Source organism: Podarcis bocagei (genome assembly GCF_964188305.1).
Source record: "Podarcis bocagei genome assembly, chromosome: 15".
Classification (NCBI taxonomy): Eukaryota; Metazoa; Chordata; class Lepidosauria; order Squamata; family Lacertidae; genus Podarcis; species Podarcis bocagei.
Window position 1 is genome coordinate 3,707,602 of NC_138141.1, and position 19,893 is coordinate 3,727,494.

General features: G+C 42.4%; 1 protein-coding gene and 1 long non-coding RNA gene across 9 annotated transcripts in view; one reads left to right on the forward strand and one right to left on the reverse strand.

Annotated features, from left to right (window-relative positions):
• LOC308574263 overlaps nt 1-12,692 on the reverse strand; it is a 30,887-nt gene extending 18,195 nt beyond the window's left edge. For 2 of the 8 annotated variants that reach the window (XR_014002406.1, XR_014002407.1), the window contains exons 1-3: nt 12,542-12,692; nt 3,831-3,978; nt 3,369-3,504 (exon numbers count right to left, since the gene is read on the reverse strand). This is a non-coding gene — a long non-coding RNA (uncharacterized lncRNA). Of the gene's footprint in view, nt 1-3,368; nt 3,505-3,830; nt 3,979-4,196; nt 4,554-4,848; nt 5,146-5,219; nt 5,299-10,729; nt 10,756-10,964; nt 11,132-12,517 lie in introns of those variants that run through there. The other 6 variants (XR_014002408.1, XR_014002409.1, XR_014002410.1 and 3 more) reach the window with 6 other exon arrangements.
• Nucleotides 12,693-13,467: 775 nt separating this feature from the next.
• Nucleotides 13,468-19,893, forward strand: part of ADAM28 (ADAM metallopeptidase domain 28) — a 77,692-nt gene continuing 71,266 nt past the window's right edge. The window contains exon 1 of the mRNA XM_081171641.1: nt 13,468-13,629. Coding sequence (XP_081027767.1) covers nt 13,578-13,629 — 52 coding nt within the window. The 5' untranslated portion in view covers nt 13,468-13,577. The remainder of the gene's footprint in view (nt 13,630-19,893) is intronic.

Here is a 19,893-nt window from a genome sequence, read left to right on the forward strand (position 1 = left end):
TCAGGCAAATTCATATACAATAAGTCTATCAATGGATATTAGTCATGAGACAAAATGATGACTGCAGGATAGGAAATGGACATGGGACTAATATAGGAGGGAGGGACTGGATCTGGTGCATGGGCCTGATCTTTCTCCCACCCTCAGGGGGCCAAATTGGAAAGGTGAATAGATCAAAGTGAGCAGAGCAGTGAATGTGGGCTTGTCATTTTGGCCCAGCTCTGGATCCCCCCCCAAATATAATTATTAACAGCTACTAGTAACCAATTGTTGCATTTATCTGGAACCCCTTCTTTACAAAAATTGTGTACTGAACATACAGTAGAAAATGTTTCTGATCCTGAAGAGTTCACATTGATGCATCCAATTCTCAAGCCCTCTTCAGGTGTTCTTACTCAGGCAATGAAAGGGAGGGGATTGAAATGAGAAGTTTGGCCCTGCTCCCTTTGTCCATCCTTGTTACCTGTCTCATCACCTTTCACATGTTGGGAAGGGAATGTCAGCAGTGGAGAGCTTTCACTACTCATGCACTTAGAGCTCCCCATGCAGTTCAGACCCATAGAAGGTCAAGGTTCTAAATCTCATGGGGAACCTACACAAATGAAGCAAGCTCCCAGCTTCAGAAATCCAGGCTTCAACACATTGAACGTGATAGAGTCAGTGATGAGAACATGACTGAGGGGGTGGTGCCAATGGTCTCATTCCTGCTGTCCTCCTTCCTTGATGATAATCATGGGTGTGTGTGTGTGTGTCAGGATTCTGGACAGGAGAATAAACAGCTGTTGATGGCTTAAATGTGTGCTGCAAGTAAGGTTGGCTAGAACACACTCCTGAAAATTTTATTTTATTTTTAAAATTTAATATCATTTGATTTCTTTAAAAAATAAAACACCTATGAAAATAAAATATTAACTTTATTAATAAAAACTGTTTTAAAAATATTCAAAAGATGATTAAAATCAACAGCAGCTAAAAAGAAATAAAGCACGTGTCTAGACAGTCTTGCCAAAACAATGTTTTTTAAAAGAAGGCACCAAAAATAGTGCAGCAAAGGTGCCTGCCTGATGTCAACAGGCAAAGAGTTCAAAGTATAGATGCTACCACACTAAAAGGTTGTTTTCTTGCAAATGTAGAATAAGTATGACATGGCACCTGCAACAGTGCCAGTCCTGCAATTCGTGTGAGCATACATAGGTTAAGGTGAATCTGCAGGTAAAATGGTCCTAAGCTGTGAGTAGCACCTTGAACTTGTCCTGGTAGCAAACAGACAACCAGTGCAGCTCTCTAGGCAGAGGGTCTCACTCCTGCCATCAACCAGGCTGCAGCCTTCTGCACAAAGTATAGCTTACCAGTCCAGTGCAAGGATAGCCCCACATTGCTGTAATCCAATGTTTAAGTCACCAGTGCCTGAAGTACTGTAGTTAATTCCATCTAGTGGCATCCTAAGTGTATAGGGGACTCAATGGGAAATTTCTCAAGTCTCCTTAAAATTCTTTTGGATTTCCCTTGAAATTTGTCAGACATTTTGTCTAAGAAACCCCTACATTTGATTTTTGCTCTTGGTGACATGTTGGTGGCAAATCAGGAATTATTTGGCATGTTATCTCAACCTCACAGCTGTGACTGCAAAGTTTCCTTAGATATATATTCGCCAAACAAAATGGCAGAGCCACGTGACCCAACAGGGAGATACAGCACCAAAAGGGATAAGGGAATTATCTATGCACATTTGATTGATTTTCTTTTTATGTATTTAGGTCACATTACATAAACAGGGAAATTCAGCTAGATGTAAAACCAATGAAATTTTTAATGGGGAGCAAAATGCAAATCCTTAGATTATCTTGATAGATTGCAAAAACAAATATTGTTTACAACCTTCCAAAGATTCTCCATTTCAGTTCTAGTAATGTCTTGTTTTATGTAAGAGAGTGATATCAAAACAACATTCCATTGCATCAAAGCTCTTTGTTGCAACATGTTCTTCTGTGGTTTCCAGATCTGCTCCTTTTTTTATCAGCGCACCAAACACTTTCAAGTTCCCCCCTTTAGCTTGTGAAAGTACAGTTTGTTGCTGTTTTAAATTACAAGAAATAATTATGAGGCCAGCATGGACAGCATGGACATTGCAGCAATAATGATGGCAATGATTCAAATACATTGATTTTTTTTAATGACCCTGGAATCATCTATGCATCTTTATGCAAGACAGTTCATATTATGGTAATATCAAATATTTGCCCAAGAAGTTGACCTAAGAATAGAATTGGAAGGAACAAGGGGTCATACCAAATTTTAACTCCATGGATATACAGGAAAGCCTGACCTGTGATTAAAGGTTTGCGGATGGTCTGGTGACTGGGTTTGTTACCTGTAGCTCATCTTTGTTTATGGGTCATGGGATGCAGCAGGTAATACTATTTCAAAGCAAACTTACAAAAGATGTAGCAGATGGAGCTCGAGAGGATGACAGATGCAAAAAGCTTGCATGGGTAGAATAGGTGGAAGGGACTTGTTTGGCTGGAGCGGGAGAGAGAGTCTTAAGTTAGTGGGTAGATGTGGTGGGGTGTTTTTTTTTAGCACCCCCACATGTGAAAGGCAGTAGCAGGCAGTCATCTAGTCCAAGAGCAGAAATATCTAGTAAATGGTCTTCACTGCTGTTGGATATGATGTCTGTGTATGATGTCCTCCAGTATTTGAAATGGTCTGCTTCTGAGAATACCAGGTGTGGGAAATGCATATGAAAAGAATGAAGATTGAAGTGTCGAGTGCACAGAGCAACTTAGAAACAGATCCCAACTTTTTAAATGCATGGAATCGTGAGGGCCATGCACACCGCTAATCCTCTGCATGTTTACCCAAAAGGAAGTTCCCCAGTAGTCCACACTCACATGTTGCTTTATTAACGTTTGCATGGCATGGCATTGTTATCAAAGAAAGCATTATTGGTTCCAGGTCCCAAGTTCTGGAAATATGAGGATTTGTGAGCACATTCATAATGCCTTCACTTAGTAACAACAGTCAACCCACACAGATCTGAGATTCTAGGTGATCCAACACCTCTTCATTTAGTAAACTATACATCCAGAATTTCAGCAGTGTGGATTATATCTGCTGAATTACAAAGAAAATACAGATAACTTGTGCTCCTGAATGCTACACACTGTATGTTCTACACTTATGGTACATTTATGCTATATAAAAATGAATAAAGTTGGAATTCCTTCCCTCTCTCTCTCTCTCTCTCTCTCTCTCTCTGTGTGTGTGTGTGTGTGTGTGGATGCATGACAGAAACCATTTGAAGATACTTAGTCTGTATGACAATAAACTTTCTGCGTCATCTGGATAGAAAGTCTCAATGTACTCACCTACAAAGATTGTTCCTATCCCAGGGGAGTCATGTTACAAGACTGTGATGATGAAAGTTCATTCTTTTTTATCTACTGCAGGAATAAACCCTGTCACTCACAGCATGGACGTATGTCATCTTTTAGAGTATTATATCTGTAAATAAAGTGACACATAGCTGTCGTTTCAGTTACAAAAAATACATTTTTGTTAGCATCTGTCTGTCTCAAGAGACAATGGAGGGCTTACAGGGAGGAAGATAAGGTTGGCATGGTGCAATCAGACCAGAAGGAATGCTGCATTGGCTCTGCTGGTGCCTTTGCACTGCACCAGCCTCACTGCTGCCTCACTCTTCTCCCTCTACCTTCCAGGAAGCAGCAGTGATGTAACCAACCAAAGGTCAGGTGAGCGGTGACACCCCACCATGCTGTCTACAATTGGAAACATTTCCCCTCAGACACTTTGATTGTCAGAATATTCACCTTTTCCCAATCTTGTTAGCTGTCCTTTCCTCCCAAACTGCTCTTGTCTCTGTGCGATATCAACACACACCCTTCCTAGCGACCGCTTCTTCCTCCTTCTTCAAGGAATTAGTGAAATGGACAATCCCAGGCAATTATTGATCACGTACTGAAAGAATACCATGATGCTACATATTCAGTCAAGTGCATTTATATGATGATGTCACTGGGAATGACAAATATAGTTAGGGCCACAGCGTCCTGTTTTACTGCTTGAGGCGAAACATTAAGTACCACCCCCCCCCTCCACTGCCACACTGGCCTGCTCCCACACCATTTGCCCTGTTGCCTCCATCACTGGCAAAGAAGTGGCATGACATCTCTCACACTATGAGATCTTGTGAGATTTTACTAGAAATTGGCGCTGATGCTGCTGGTGGAGGAGCAGTCATGGGGGCTTCTGCTGCCCGAGAAGGCTGCTTCTTCCCAGCTCATGAGTGGACCAGGCCTGAATAGAGTTATATGGAAGTGAAAGCCCTGCTCAACTGATCAGTCATATGACTGATTCCAGCTGATCAGGGATAATAACACTACATTACTCAATGAATCAGATTTATTCATGTTTTGAAATCACTAATGAAAATCAAAGCCAACTGAGAGCAAAATCAGGCAATCGAAATGAATAGGTGAACATTTTTGAAGACATTTTTGAAACATCATCAAAGTGGAAAGGGAGTGTTTTTCTGATAATGTTTCAAAATAAAATGAAGAGCTTTGGGCACTCCTTATAAGAACTCAACCATAGTATATAATTCTGGGTTTCAAACCCTAGTTTTATCAATGCACAGATTCTATTTAATCATGCAATGCTGAATTTTCTCTGTGTTTAAAACCATGGATCTAATTCCCTCCTCTTCACAGTGCATTTTCTGGTATTGTTCATTAGCTGAGAAGCACAATGGTGAACAGCCCAGCATGGGTGGTTAGAGAAAAGAAATTATGCAGAGAGATTGTGTAAAAATTAAGCCTTTAGTGTTACCGGTGATGCACTTGAGATATATTTTGGCATAGTTTTCACTGGAGGCCCAACACTGATCTAACATTGACAAATTCTTTTTTACTGTACAAAGAATTATTACTCATGTCTACAAAAATGACTTTAGCTTTAAAGCGGATATGACATGTTCCTGATTGCCAAATAAAGCCAAGTGGTATGAAAAATATCTGGGTCTTGTTTTTTTCAACACAGTTGCTATTAGTTGCAGCAGCTTAGCCTCTCCACCACCACTTGGTTCTGGGCCAAAGACAGAACCTCAGAATATAAACCTTATCAGCTAAGCAATTCTCTTTGCCACAATAATCTGTAGTGGGCAATCAGAATTTAAGAGCATCAGTATCAGGCTTACTCACCAGTCTGAGCAACAAAGACACCTGCTCTTTCTACCAGAATATTACAGTAGTGCTAAAAACTACGCATTGACTGCCAGTTCCATGTATTATTGTCAAACGTATCCATTCTGAAGGAAATCAGCCCTGAGTGCTCACTGGAAGGACAGATCCTGAAGCTGAGACTCCAGTACTTTGTCCACCTCATGAGAAGAGAAGACTCCCTGGAAAAGACCCTGATGTTGGGAAAGATGGAGGGCACAAGGAGAAGGGGATGACCGAGGACAAGATGGTTGGACAGTGTCCTCGAAGCTACAAACATGAGTCTGACCAAACTGCGGGAGGCAGTGGAAGACAGGAGTGCCTGGCGTGCTCTGGTCCAGGGGGTCACAAAGAGTCGGACACGACTAAACAACAACAACAATATAAAGAGAGAGAAAATGCCCAAGACCGGGTTACCTGAAGGTCCTTCTTCTCCCTTATACATCAGCCAGATAACTATATAAACTGGTGAAGCCTTCCTGACTATCCCATTATTCTCATATATTTGTTTGATTTCTATGCATATCAAGGCTTTTAGCAAAGTGGCACCAGTTCTTTGGAACACTGTTCCCATTGAAATCGGACAAACCGCCTGCTGAAAATATTCCTGTTTCAACAAGCACTTTTCAAGAATTAATTTAATTCAGTATTGGTCATCTGTTCTGTGTTTCATGATTTTATGATGTTTTCATGATTTTATTGCCTGCTGCCATGATTTTTTAAAATCATAGAATCATAGAATCATAGAGTTGGAAGAGACCACAAGGGCCATCGAGTCCAACCCCCTGCCAAGCAGGAAACACCATCAGAGCACTCCTGACATATGGTTGTCAAGCCTCTGCTTAAAGACCTCCAAAGTAGGAGACTCCACCACACTCCTTGGCAGCAAATTCCACTGTCGAACAGCTCTTACTGTCAGGAAGTTCTTCCTAATGTTTAGGTGGAATCTTCTTTCTTGTAGTTTGGATCCATTGCTCCGTGTCCGCTTCTCTGGAGCAGCAGAAAACAACCTTTCTCCCTCCTCTATGTGACATCCTTTTATATATTTGAACATGGCTATCATATCACCCCTTAACCTCCTCTTCTCCAGGCTAAACATGCCCAGCTCCCTTAGCCATTCCTCATAAGGCATCGTTTCCAGGCCTTTGACCATTTTGGTTGCCCTCCTCTGGACACGTTCCAGTTTGTCAGTGTCCTTCTTGAATTGTGGTGCCCAGAACTGGACACAGTACTCCAGGTGTGGTCTGACCAGAGCAGAATACAGTGGCACTATTACTTCCCTTGTCTAGATGCTATACTCCTATTGATGCATCCCAGAATTGCATTGGCTTTTTTAGCTGCCGCGTCACACTGTTGGCTCATGTCAAGTTTGTGGTCAACCAAGACTCCTAGATCCTTTTCACATGTACTGCTCTCAAGCCAGGTGTCCCCCATCTTGTATTTGTGCCTCTCATTTTTTTTGCCCAAGTGTAATACTTTACATTTCTCCCTGTTAAAATTCATCTTGTTTGTTTTTGCCCAGTTCTCTAATCTGTCAAGGTCGTTTTGAAGTGTGATCCTGTCCTCTGGGGTGTTAGCCACCCCTCCCAGTTTGGTGTCATCTGCAAATTTGATCAGGATGCCCTTGAGTCCATCATCCAAGTCGTTGATAAAGATGTTGAATAAGACCGGGCCCAAGACAGAACCCTGTGGCACCCCACTAGTCACTCTTCTCCAGGATGAAGAGGAACCATTGATGAGCACCCTTTGGGTTCGGTCAGTCAGCCAGTTACAAATCCACTGAGTGGTAGCATAGTCAAGACCGCATTTGACCAGCTTCTTTACAAGAATATCATGGGGCACCTTGTCAAATGCCTTGCTGAAATCAAGGTAGGCTACATCCACTGCGTTCCCTTCATCTACCAGGCTTGTAATTCTGTCAAAAAACGAGATCAGGTTAGTCTGACATGACTTATTTTTCAGAAATCCATGCTGACTATTGGTGATCACAGCATTCCTTTCTAGGTGCTCACAGACTGTTTGCTTAATGATCTGCTCCAGAATCTTCCCTGCTATTGATGTCAGACTGACTGGGCGGTAATTATTTGGGTCCTCTCTTTTCCCCTTTTTGAAAATAGGGACAACATTTGCCCTCCTCCAGTCTGCCGGGACTTCGCCTGTTCTCCAGGAATTCTCAAAGATGACTGCCAGTGGTTCTGAGATCACATCTGCCAGTTCATTTAATACTCTTGGATGCAGTTCATCTGGCCCTGGAGACTTGAATACATCTAAACTAGCCAAATATTCATGTACTATCTCCTTAGTTATTCTGGGCTGTGTTTCCTTTGCTGAATCATTTGCTCCAAATTCTTCAGGTCGGGCATTGTTTTCTTTATCGGAGAAGACTGAGGCAAAGAAGGCATTGAGGAGTTCAGCCCTTTCTGTGTCCCCTGTTTGCATTTCACCATCTTCTCCTCTGAGTGACCCCACTGTTTCTTTGTTCTTCCTTTTGCTACGAACATACCCATAAAAGCCTTTTTTGTTGCTTTTAACCTCTCTAGCAAGCCTGAGTTCATTCTGTGCTTTAGCTTTTCTGACTTTGTGTCTACACGTGCTGGCTATTTGTTTGAATTCCTCTTTGGTGGTTTCCCCCCTTTTCCATTTTTTGTACACATCCTTTTTTAATCTTAATTCAGTTAAAAGTTATTTAGATAGCCACCCTGGCTTCTTTAGGCACCTTCCATGTTTCCGTCTCAATGGTATTGCCTGACGTTGTGCTTTTACTATCTCCCTCTTAACAAACTCCCAGCCATCATGAACTCCCTTTCCTTTTAGTATTGCTGTCCATGGGATCTCACCCAGCACTTCCCTAAGTTTTATGAAGTCGGCTTTCTTAAAGTCAAGAAATTGAGTCCTAGTATGCTTGGCTGCTCCTTTCTGCTGTATAGTAAACTTCAGAAGAGCATGATCACTCGCGCCTAATGATCCTTCCACATCTACCCCACTAACCAAGTCATCAACATTGGTTAGGACCAGATCTAAAACGGCTGTTCCTCTTGTTGCTTCTCCCACTTTCTGGACAAGGAAGTTGTCTGCAAGGCCAGTGAGGAATCTGTTTGACCTTATGCTCTTGGCTGAGTTTGACATCCAACAAATATCCGGGTAATTGAAGTCCCCCATTACTACTATCTCCCTTCCTTTTGCATGCTTGGCCATCTGTTCCAGGAAGGCATCATCTATGTCCTCCGTTTGGCTTGGGGATCTATAGTAAACTCCCACAATGAGGTCTCTGTTATTCTTCTCTCCCTTAATTTTGACCCAAATGCTCTCACTTTGGCTTTGAGGTTCTAAATCTTGGATCTCTTCACAGGTATACACATTCCTGACATATAACGCCACTCCTCCTCCTTTCTTGTCTGGTCTGTTTCTCTGAAATAGATTGTATCCCCCCATTATTACATTCCAATCGTGGGACTTATCCCACCAGGTTTCAGTGATGCCTATTATGTCATATTTAGTTTGCTGTACCAAGAATGAACTGTCCGTTTGGAAATAGTTCTTATAAATAAATTTGTCTACGGGAAAAGCCACCAGCTATGTTGGGCCATCGTATTTACAGTTCTCATCACCACTTTCCCTTGCTGTTCCCAACCCCAGCAGAACAAGATAGTTATAAATATTCAATTAACTAATTTCAGATCTTATGCATGGCTACTCAGAAACTGGTCCATTTGAATTCAGTGGGACATCCCCCTACATAACTGGGTTTAGGCATTATCCTCCAGCTTTGCCAAATACAGAAATTCACCAGAGAACAGAATGAAACGTGGACTATATGTATGGGAGATAATATGAAGAAGAAACACCTCCGTAGGTAGACTGACACAAACATGTTCACGTTTACAGAAATCATTTCGTGAGAAGAGAGATGACGCAGCTTTCCTGAAACAGGTATCTATCATCTTACTCTGATTGTACAGCTTCTTCATCACTTGTGTGTGTGTGTGTGTGTGTGTGTGTGTGTGTGTGTTGTCTAGTATAGTGGACAATATCCACTGATTTGAAAGCAGCAGATGAGGTTCTCTTGGTGGTCCCTACTCAGTATGAAGTATGTGGTGTGGGGTCTTGGTCCTGCAGCTTTTCAGTGGTGGCTTCTCACGACTGGAACTCCATCTCCCCATTTATTTTAGAGTCATGCTTAATCTGGGTTCAAACCCTGACTGGTGACTAAGCACATGGCTGGGAGGGTGGGGAGAGGGAGGCATATGTAGGCTGCTTGTGCATCTTCTTCTCCCATCCCCTCTGGCAGGATCCCCCCTTTTGACAGCCCCAGACAACTCTAGGTGGGCCTGATCTAACCCACGGTGATCCAGGGCTGCTCCAATCTGATCAGGCAAATCAATTTGGGGTCTAGGTTTTGGATGGATCCAGTGCAGTGTGTTACTGGACACAATGTGAGATCCGACTAGTGAGGAATAAAGTGGAATTTAGAAAATGCTGCAGATTTTTCAGCTCATGCTCCCCTTCCCTCCCCATTAAAATCATTAACATAGATGGGAAGTAAAAACTGAAATAAATGTTCAGCAAACTGTGCTATGCTCAAGGTTTGAAATTCAAGAATAATTTAATAATGCACAGTTGCTTCCATTTCAGAAACAAGAACAGGGATGGATCAAATCAAATTGATCAGATTTCTTTCCTACTATCTACTAGATCTCAGTGTGGTTTCTTTTTGAGAATATTTAGCAAGCTGCTTTAAGATCCTCTATAAAGTGGGATGTAAATATCCTAAATAAATATCACCTGTTTATTTAGTGCTGAAGGAAACTTGATAGGCAGGAAGAGCTCCATCCAGCCTCTTTGGCTGCAGCAAGAGGACAAAATTACATGACTCTTGCCTATTGAATTGCCATCCCATCCTGGGGTTGAAAGAGGAAAGATTTGCCCAGATTCTGTTTAGAAAATATGATGGGCAGTTCCCCATATTTGTACTGCAGAACTTGCAACAAAAGAGGAAATGAATCAGCCAAAATAGCATAAACATGACACAGATTTGCATAACTTTTGCACAGACTAGATGCAAATTTAGATGCAAATTTAGAAATATTTAGATACAAATTTGGAAATAATTACCATAATTTAATTATATAATACACCTCCCCATATGGGGGAAGACTGTGCTCATGGGTCCTGTGTGCCTGCTCAGTCTGTTGTCCAGGCAATTTCAAGGCCCTCCGACTGGTTCTCTTATCATTCTTTTGCTTATTTATCTTTAAACTAGACTCCTTTGAATTAAGTCCTCTGTAAAGGAGGAGATATTGCTACCCTAGGAAAGGGTTAAGCAGCCCTTCCCCCAGCTCTGCTGCCTCATCCAAACCACCCCAGTTATCCACATATCTGCATATAAATTCCTTTGTGTTGAAGTTGAAGATCCCAACATGGTGGCTCTTCCGCTTCACATGTATTTTGATCTTGCATCTATCTCCCTTATTTTCACCAGTTCCACACCATACCTTTAAAGCACTCTTATAACACTTCAACAATCATGGCTACTCCAAGAGAATCCTGGGAACTGTAGTTTGTTAAGGTGCTGACCTCAAAGAGTGACAGTGCCTAGCACTTCAGTTCCCATAATTCTCTATGACTGTTAAAGTAGTTTAAAATTTCTTTGAATGTACAGCGTCATTTTGACCCTAGTAGATTAAAGTGCTCTGTCATTCTGGAACAACAAGATTAGACTTTGCATACCCTCCAAGTGTCCTGATTTTCCAGGGTCAGTCCCGGAATTACAAAACCATCATGGCTTCCAATTTGATACTGGAATGTCCCTTTTTTCCCTGCCACTGCCACCAAACTTGGAGAGCAGGATGAGCCAGTACTTGTCCCAAGCGACAATGGTGGATGTGGCAGCGGCTGTGAGAGAGCATCCTGTTGCCTCTCTATGGCCTCTCCACGGCTGCGGCTGCGGCTGGCCTCTGCTCTCGGGCAGCTCATAGCAGCTGCTGGAGAGAGGGCAAGGAGAAGGAGAGGCTGCCGCTGCTGCGAAGGCCCAACTCCACATGATGTGCCAACTCTGAGGGGCAGGCAGAGGGCAGGGCCACCCTGGGTGGGAAGAAAGGGAGAGTGCAGCAGAGTGTAAGGAGTCTTGATATTATATATATATATATATGTGTGTGTGTGTGTGTGTGTGTGTGTGTGCTTTGCGCATCCGCGCCTAATCCTGCTGCTTTCTAAAATTTATTTATTGGTGTGTTTTTCATTTTGTAAATCTACAAAAAAATAAAATAAAGGGATCAAGGGGTTTTCTTAGGACAGTGGAATATATGTGTGCTGTGTCCTGTTGGCATAGTGATGGTGGCACTTGTCCTTTTTCTGATAGGAAATGCTCTGTGAGGAGCACAAAAATTGGAGGGTCCAGGAGGCTGGGGGGGGGGGGTGTGAGAGACTGAGAAATGTCCCAATTTTCATCTGAGAAATGTTGGAGGGTATGTCAATAAAAATGTGAGCAGAATAAACAGGAATATGCACTGTTTTCATAAATTATGAAATGTTTTATACACATTGGTTGTTTAATTGGCTTGTGCATTTAACTGTGTGTTATCTATTTTATGTGTTTCTTGCTTGGAGAGAGTTTTGATCAGGCAGTTTATAAATCTTCTAAAGAATTAAAGAAAAGAACCTTAGCAAAACACTGTCTGAAGTGCTTCCCATTCTCCTTTAAACACCAATGTTCAATGGAGGATGGAAGGTGCTTCAGAGAGTAGTTTGCCAAACTGCTCTCTGAAGTGCCACTCTGTTTGCCTGGGCCTCCTGCTACCTGCCCTGCTTGCTTGCTCACTGGCCTGCTGGTCTGTCATTATGCTGGAGTTGCCACGGCCTCCTGCTGGCAGCCATGTTAACTGCAGCATGATGACAGCCTTACTTTATTATTATACCATACATAAAAGGGCAAACATAATGTATGTGAGCCATGTCCTTAAGTAGCCATATAAAGTAGGGCTGTCAGCAAAGATTAGTAAACTGCATAGCTCATTAATTAATCAGATTTGGAGAAAAAGAACATATTACCAAACTATAAGCCTAAGGCAATTTAATAAACATACAGTGCAATCCCATGCAACTTTACTAAGAAGTGTCCCACTCAGTTCAGAGAAATTTACTTTCAAATAAGCACACATTGAATTGCTTCCAAAACCTGCCACCTATGTTTAGAACAAAAGACCATTGTTAATGTTTACATGTGTGTGTGTTTAAAAAGTTCATACTACCACACAATCGTAGAACAAAATAATCTCTCTCACCAAAACAGATTCAAGTTTGCAGACCTGATATAAAGTAGCTGAAACTAGATCTTCATCTTTTCCTCTCTTTCCACCCATTCTCTGGAGATTTTCACCTTCCCTTTGTTGGGATCCAGATGCTGATCATTCTTTCACACCCACTTTAATTCTGAGCCTGCTCCTGAACACCCAAGATTTCTGCTGGAGATGGGGGGAAGAGAGGGTGTTGGGGGAAATCACCTTGATGCAGTCAAATGATTCAGTGTGACTTGTCTCATGTCTATTGCTCAAGCCCTCCCCTTTCCCCCAAAACACACATCAACAGAAACTGGAACTCACAATGCATGAACAGCAAATTCCAGGGGGAAAATTGTGCTGAATCTGTTGTGGCAAAGTCTACAAAGAGGTCCATTAAAGAAGACAAGATTTATTATGGCATAAGATTTTGGGGGCTAGAGCTAGTCTTTAATCCACACCATGATAACTCTGTTAGCATTTAAGGTGCCTCAGAAGTTGTCATTGTTTATTCCCCTGCCCCCCCAAGCAACAAATGGTGATATAACCAGAACCTAGTAAAATACTTCCTGAACTCTTCTGCACTTTATTAGAAAATTTGTTGTTTTCAGAACATTGTAGGAATTAGAACCCTCTGCTGTCCTCTTCCCCTTCCTTTACATTTAATAGCCCCATCAACAACAAAAAAGGTGTGTGTGAAGGGGGCAAGCCCAATAAAATACCCGCTCTATTAACATCCAGGCCAAATAAAACCTCAGACATTGCCAATTTAATTTGGTCTTGGGGCTTTCACTTGCAAGAAAAATGCCTTGCAAGAAACTACCCGTCACCTGTCGACTGACCCCAGGTAAGTCAGCTTGAAGTTCTGCCCTGCAGTGGCACTGTTGCAACTTGGAAGTTGAGCAACACCTTTGGTAAACACTTCCTCATGTAGCAGCAAGAATAAAGCCGAAGCAGTCATTCTTTGCTTTGCACAGTCAAAGGCAGGCTGGAGGCAGCTCAAGTTGGCACTTCGGCTTCTGAAATCAAAGGGCTACTCCGACGCCTCATCAACCCCCTGCCCAAAATGATCAAAGGCCTCTTTGTTACGACTTGCATGGTACTTCTTCACCATCAAGGTAAGGTGGTTATGGTTTTTTTTAAAGAAGCCAAACAAAACCAAAAAGCAAAACTCCATCAGAACTTTGAAAACTTGTGTAGTCCCTGATTAGCTTCTATAGCTTTGTCAGTGTTTTTAATGATTAACAAGCCAGCACATACCCAGGATGAGTTTCTACAGCCGGACCAAGGAAAGTTTCCTAGAGACTTTGTTTCTGTTCCTGAGCGGATGCTTTTCTTTTCTGCTGTTTTATCTTTTTACATCTTGAAACAGGGCTTGAGAATGTCAGTTGGAAAGTCCTGAGAATGTCACAGTGGGGAACAAAAGAAAGTGTTTCAGTCATTTGGGAATGAAGAGTTCCAAGAAACTAGAAAGGGAGGGTTGGAAGAAGTTGGAAGAAAGCAGCATTTTAACAGGAAAAGTGTGTTCAGTTTTAAACGGGCTGCAAGGGTGAGATATAAATCATAGGCACAAACTTGCACGATATCAATGATGACGAGCAGCTTGATAATAACTAAACTATATTTTGAGTAACAGTGGATTGAACTGTATTCAAGCCATCGTGACTCCAGTTACTTTGTGCAGCAGCTTACAAGAATGGAAACCCCACAGTTCTGATCTGGCACATACCACAGTAATAAAGGAAACCATTTTTCTTCCCTTCAAAAATGTAAGAATAATGCTACATAGTGTTTTATATAACACTTTAGAATGTTTGAGGCAGCTTGCACACATTATCTCAATAAAGGGCTTTTTTAATTCAGACTGTCCAGATCCATTGCTCAAAATGTTTTAATTTAATTTGTTTAGTGAGAAACCATGGGAGTGGGTGAGAGACAAGGGTGGTGTGTGTGATTTGCTCAAAAAAACAAACATTTAATACGATTAAGGAATGACAATGGTAATGTTAAATCTGTAAGGCTGTTTATCAAGGCCCTTATCAAGAAGGGTCTCCTGCTGTATTCAGTGGCCCTTGCTCCCAGCTAAGTGTGTACAGTGGTACCTCGGGTTAAGTACTTAATTCGTTCCGGAGGTCCGTACTTAACCTGACACTGTTCTTAACCTGAAGCACCACTTTAGCTAATGGGGCCTGCTGCCGCTGCCGCGCCGCCAGAGCACGATTTCTGTTCTCATCCTGAAGCAAAGTTCTTAACCTGAAGCACTATTTCTGGGTTAGCGGAGTCTGTAACCTGAAGTGTATGTAACCTGAACCATATGTAACCCGAGGTACCACTGTACACACTCAGCTGGGAGCAAGGGCCACTGAATACAGCAGGAGTCCCTTCTTGATAAATGTGCATTGGATTGCTATGCAAACAATTTTCCAGTTTAGAGGAATGTTCAGAACACTATGGCACAGGAGGAAACCCCAGTGATTTCAATGGGCTGTCATGTAGATTATTTCTTTTGCAAGAGCAATCCTGCCTGCGTGCTGCAGGGAGGGACTGATGGCAGAGGCTCTGAGAGGTCCAAGGTCATAATGGGTACATGGCAGCTTGGGATGAAGGAGAAATTAGAATTGGTTTGTGTTTAAGGGGGAATCTACTTTGTTCACACTTTTCAAAATGATGTGCAAATACAGCTATCCTTTGAAATTAGCATTTCTCTGAATTTTGCAGAGCAGTTCCCTAGCCAAAAAAGATGTACAAAAATGTGTATTGCACAACACCTGCCTAAAAATGCACATATTCAAGAAAATAGCACAGCAAAATGCATTAGGTAGGGGGAAATGTATTAGAAAAAAATGTGTGTATTAGGAGAAATTAACACTGAAATGCATTTACCTACTGATGTGGTAATGTGGAGAACAGGAAAATGAGAAGATGAGAGAAACGAAAATTGACTGATTCCTAATTGCAGCAGGGTGGAAGGAGGTTTTGCATTTGCTTTTTGCTTTTCATTTTTTTCTAAATAAAACTGATGCCTCTCCTGTGGGAGGGTGAATACATATGTCAGGTTAGGATATGACCTCTCTCCATTTGGAGGGGCATGATGAGGAACTGGCAAGGCTTCCCCTGATCCATCTCCTGCACACCTCCAACATGCCCACAACCTGCCCTCCCACCTTCCGCTTTCCTTCTCAGGGAAGACTTTCACACATTGATATGCATCACAAAGAGCTGTCACATTGAATCATAGAATTGTAGAGTGGGAAGGGACCCCAAGGATCATCTAGTCCAACCCCCCTGCAATGCAGGAATCTCAGCTAAAGCATCCAGGGCAGAAGGCCATTGAGGCTTAAACATTGTGGTCATCTGTCATGGATGCTTTAGCTGAGATTCCTGCATTGAAGGGCGTTGGACTAGGTGACCCTCGATGATTCTAGGATTCTATTATTCTGTGCAGTTGGCCATTTACAGTTAGCAGCAGGACAGTATTCCTGGGTAATATTCAATGCTACCCACTGAGTAACTTGGGTTCATTAGTTTCGATGGGTGTACTCTGTGTAGGACTTAGTGGAATACAACCCTATGACTTATTCTTAGTTGACATCAAAATAACAAAACCAAATGGTAAATTGAAATACAGCAGAGATTTTTAAAAAAACAACATATTGCATATTGTCAACAATAAGAATAAATTATAAATTCACTGATGTTGATAGTAGTGCAAATAAGATTAATGTAGTAAAGTTATTCATGCTCCATCAACCAGTATCTTCCATATTAGGTAAGACTGTACTTTGTAACTCACATCCTTCACTTACATAATAAACATGCTCCACACAGATATCACTCTCCATTTCCCTTATTTTAACAACATGAATAAGTGTGATCATACTTAAAATATCCCAAAATTTCACTAGCTGTTAATGAATTGTCATGTTCCTCTTTTTTCTAGTTCTAGTCTTGAAGCTCTCTATCTTCCTTTTTTAAAATATGGCCCAAAGGGCCACCAATAGGTCTATTGGGAATTTCTAAGTTCTTTCAAAATTCATTTACAGTATTTTGGATAAGTCCAAAATAGATGACCTTTTCTGATGGTGCGGTTCCTTTCTTGATGCTATGCATAAATGACCAGGCTTCTGACTGTGCTGAAGGAAATGGCCCCCATATGGAGCACAAAGATGGTGTCCTATGAGCCCCACCCACATTCTGAACTAGTCCAGCCCAGATACAGACTTTTCAACCTCACTGAGCACACTAAGAAACATTGTTCATACTTAGATGCTGAACATGAGTTCTGAACTCCTTTGGTCATTATGGAAAGAGGCTTGTATGCACACCCCAGCTCTGGACCCTTCTCCATTTGTGCTTCAGAGTCCTCCTTCTCAGGCTTAAATGGCCCCATAAATATCTCCCTTCAGTTGGTATGATTGTCTAAGGCAAATTGAGGTACCTGCTCCATTCCCATGCTCTAGGGACACTGTTTACATGCCATAAGAGGCTAAGTGAACAGCCAGTGATGACAAGGAGTGTGGGGAGCAAAGGGTCAGGAAGCTCCAGGAATTGGTAGTGGGTGTTCTGCAGGATTGTGGGCCTTGGCAAATGCCTGCCAGTGCTGACCCCTGGTGCTGGCACATTGCTATTAAGAAATCTCTGATTTCCCATTCAATTTTTCAACGTTCCATGTGGCAATGTGGTAGCCCTCCTAGTGAGAAAGACTGACTATGGCCCTAGCTGCCACTTCTCCCTCCTCTTTCTCCATTCTTCCTTGTAACATGTACCACGGGAACCTTTGGCCTGAGACCAGCCCTCCAAATCTCAGAACTCTCCCCAGGCTCTCCTCGGGTCATACATCTCACTGGACCTGCTTCACACTATCTTTGAGTATTTGGGCTGTGCTGGATTATATCTCATACTCTCCAACATTTCTCTGATGTTCTGTTTATATTATATTATATTATATTATATTATATTATTCAATACCCTGTCCATCTGACTTTCCAACATATATAAAACACAATAAAACATTAAACATTAAAAAACTTCCCTATACAGGACCGCCTTCAGATGGCTTGGGGGCTGGATAACTCCATACCCTCCAACATTTCTCCATTGAAAATAGGGACGTCCTAAGGAAAAGTGGGACATTCCAGTATCAAATCAGAAACCGGGATAGCTTCTGTAAATCTGGGACTGTCCCTGGAAAATAGGGACACTTGATATCGTTGAACTCTGATAATGCTTTTTGGATGGCAGAGAAATTAGTCTACAGTACAAAAATAACATTTGCATTCATTGTTCCACCTCCCTCTGGCTCCTCCTACCCCTGGTATGTGGCCCTATAAAGGTTGCTTAGAAGGGGATGTGGCCCTCAGGCTGAAAAATGTCCTCCACCCCAGTGTACTATAACACAACTGTGCACCTTTATGCCCCCAACTGGCAGTCAGTTGTGTGATGAAGGCCTGGAGGAAAAGCACAACGACCACACACCATATTTTGTGCAATACTGCTTGCAAATGGGTAGATCAGGGAAATCATGCAACGGTGGCAGTTCCACCTATCTTGCACCCTGTAGTTTGGTAAAAGCTGCTGCAGCTAAAGCAGCAACACACTTCTTGTTTCAAGGATGAGGGGTTGTTGTTCTGCCAGGGTCCTTAAATAGCTCTGAGTGAAGTCGCCCACACCCTGCATTCTGCTAATCAAGTCCTATGTTAGTTGTTGGCATGTTCTGTTCTCCAGGTTGCTGTTGAATAATTTGCCTTCAGGTTTGGCATACCCAAAATAGGTCTGCCCGCCCACACAGAGAACAAGATCCATAACGCACCCTCTTACTCATGCCATCTGAGATGGAATAAATCCAGATGGAGTCCACCATCAAAGTATCTGTGTGATATTCACAATTCCCAAATGCCTGTCCCTAGTCCATACTTCACTTACATGGAGCACGTGGCAAACCCTCTAAGCAGTGGGTGGTTCATTTGATCACTAGATTCGTCTGTGTCAATGCAGTATCATTTCATCAGTTGAATGAAGACTGCTGACTTTTGGGTCTGCTAATAAGCAACTTCTAAAACAGGCTAACCAGCAGAGCCATTTACTACTACTACCACTACTACAGTGGTACCTCGGGTTACATACGCTTCAGGTTACAGACTCCGCTAACCCAGAAATAGTACCTTGGGTTAAGAACTTTGCTTCAGGATGAGAACAGAAATTGTGCTCTCATGGTGCAGTGGCGGTGGGAGGCCCCATTAGCTAAAGTGGTGCTTCAGGTTAAGAACAGTTTCAGGTTAAGAACGGACCTCCGGAATGAATTAAGTACTTAACCCAAGTACCACTGTACTACTATATTCCCCCCTCATTCCCCCTCCTGGAATATTACTGAAGAATCCTGTGCACACTTACTTAGGAGTAAGCCCCATTGAACACAGTGAGACTTACTTCTAAGTAGCAGCCCTTCTTGCATTTAAAGAATGTGCTCATCTCCCCCACCTCAGTCTTTTTTTCTTCTCCAGACTAAACATACCCAGTACCTTCAAACTTTCCTCACAGGCTTATTTCCATTATCATGGCCTTCCCCTGATCTTATTGTCATTTGTCTACACCAGGGAGCTGCTTCTCCTCCTCCTCCTCCTCCTTCTTCTTGTTGTCGTTTTGACCTGGCAGACCAGATTGTTTATCTGTCTATACCTTTGTGAACCAACTTTGACAGGTAGGTGGGTGGGACAACCCACCTGCCACTCACCTGACATCATTATGATGTCACATGACTGACTAATGGGCCGTCCTGCTTGCGTTGTGTTTCCCAAGCACCCAGCTGGTTGTGGAGCACTTGGGAACTGCAAAGGGGGATTTGCCACCCATATGCTATGGGTCTGGGAAGCACTGAGCAATAGGTTGGCAAAACTACTATTGAAAGGGATCTACTGCATGATCAGTTTCCCATGGGAAACTTAGTTATGCAACTGATCCAGCAGGCTTCAGCTACACTCTTCTTAAAGTGAGCCATCACAGAGCTGCACACCTGGCACACTTTGACCCATTTCTGTAGCATGTGGGAGACACACTCTGAATAAGGGGTGTGTATTGGGGCAAAGTTATCCAGCATTCTGATGCACTGAGTAGTGATGAGGCCTCATTTGCTCCCTAATTCATTTCCTGTTATTCAGTAGGAGTTTAAGTTCTATGCATAGCCCTTTCCAGTGAAAAGCTAATTAGTCACTACTACTACTACTAGCATTTCATAGCCTAAGGCCAATCTTATGTCTGGGCTGTGGTAAACATACAGGCAAGTCTCTGAAAGTAGTAATTTAATGGATGAACTTTATACCTGGCAGGCATGCTTACACATTATCTATGCAGATATGAATAGTCCTGAAGAAAAAACAATTCTGAAT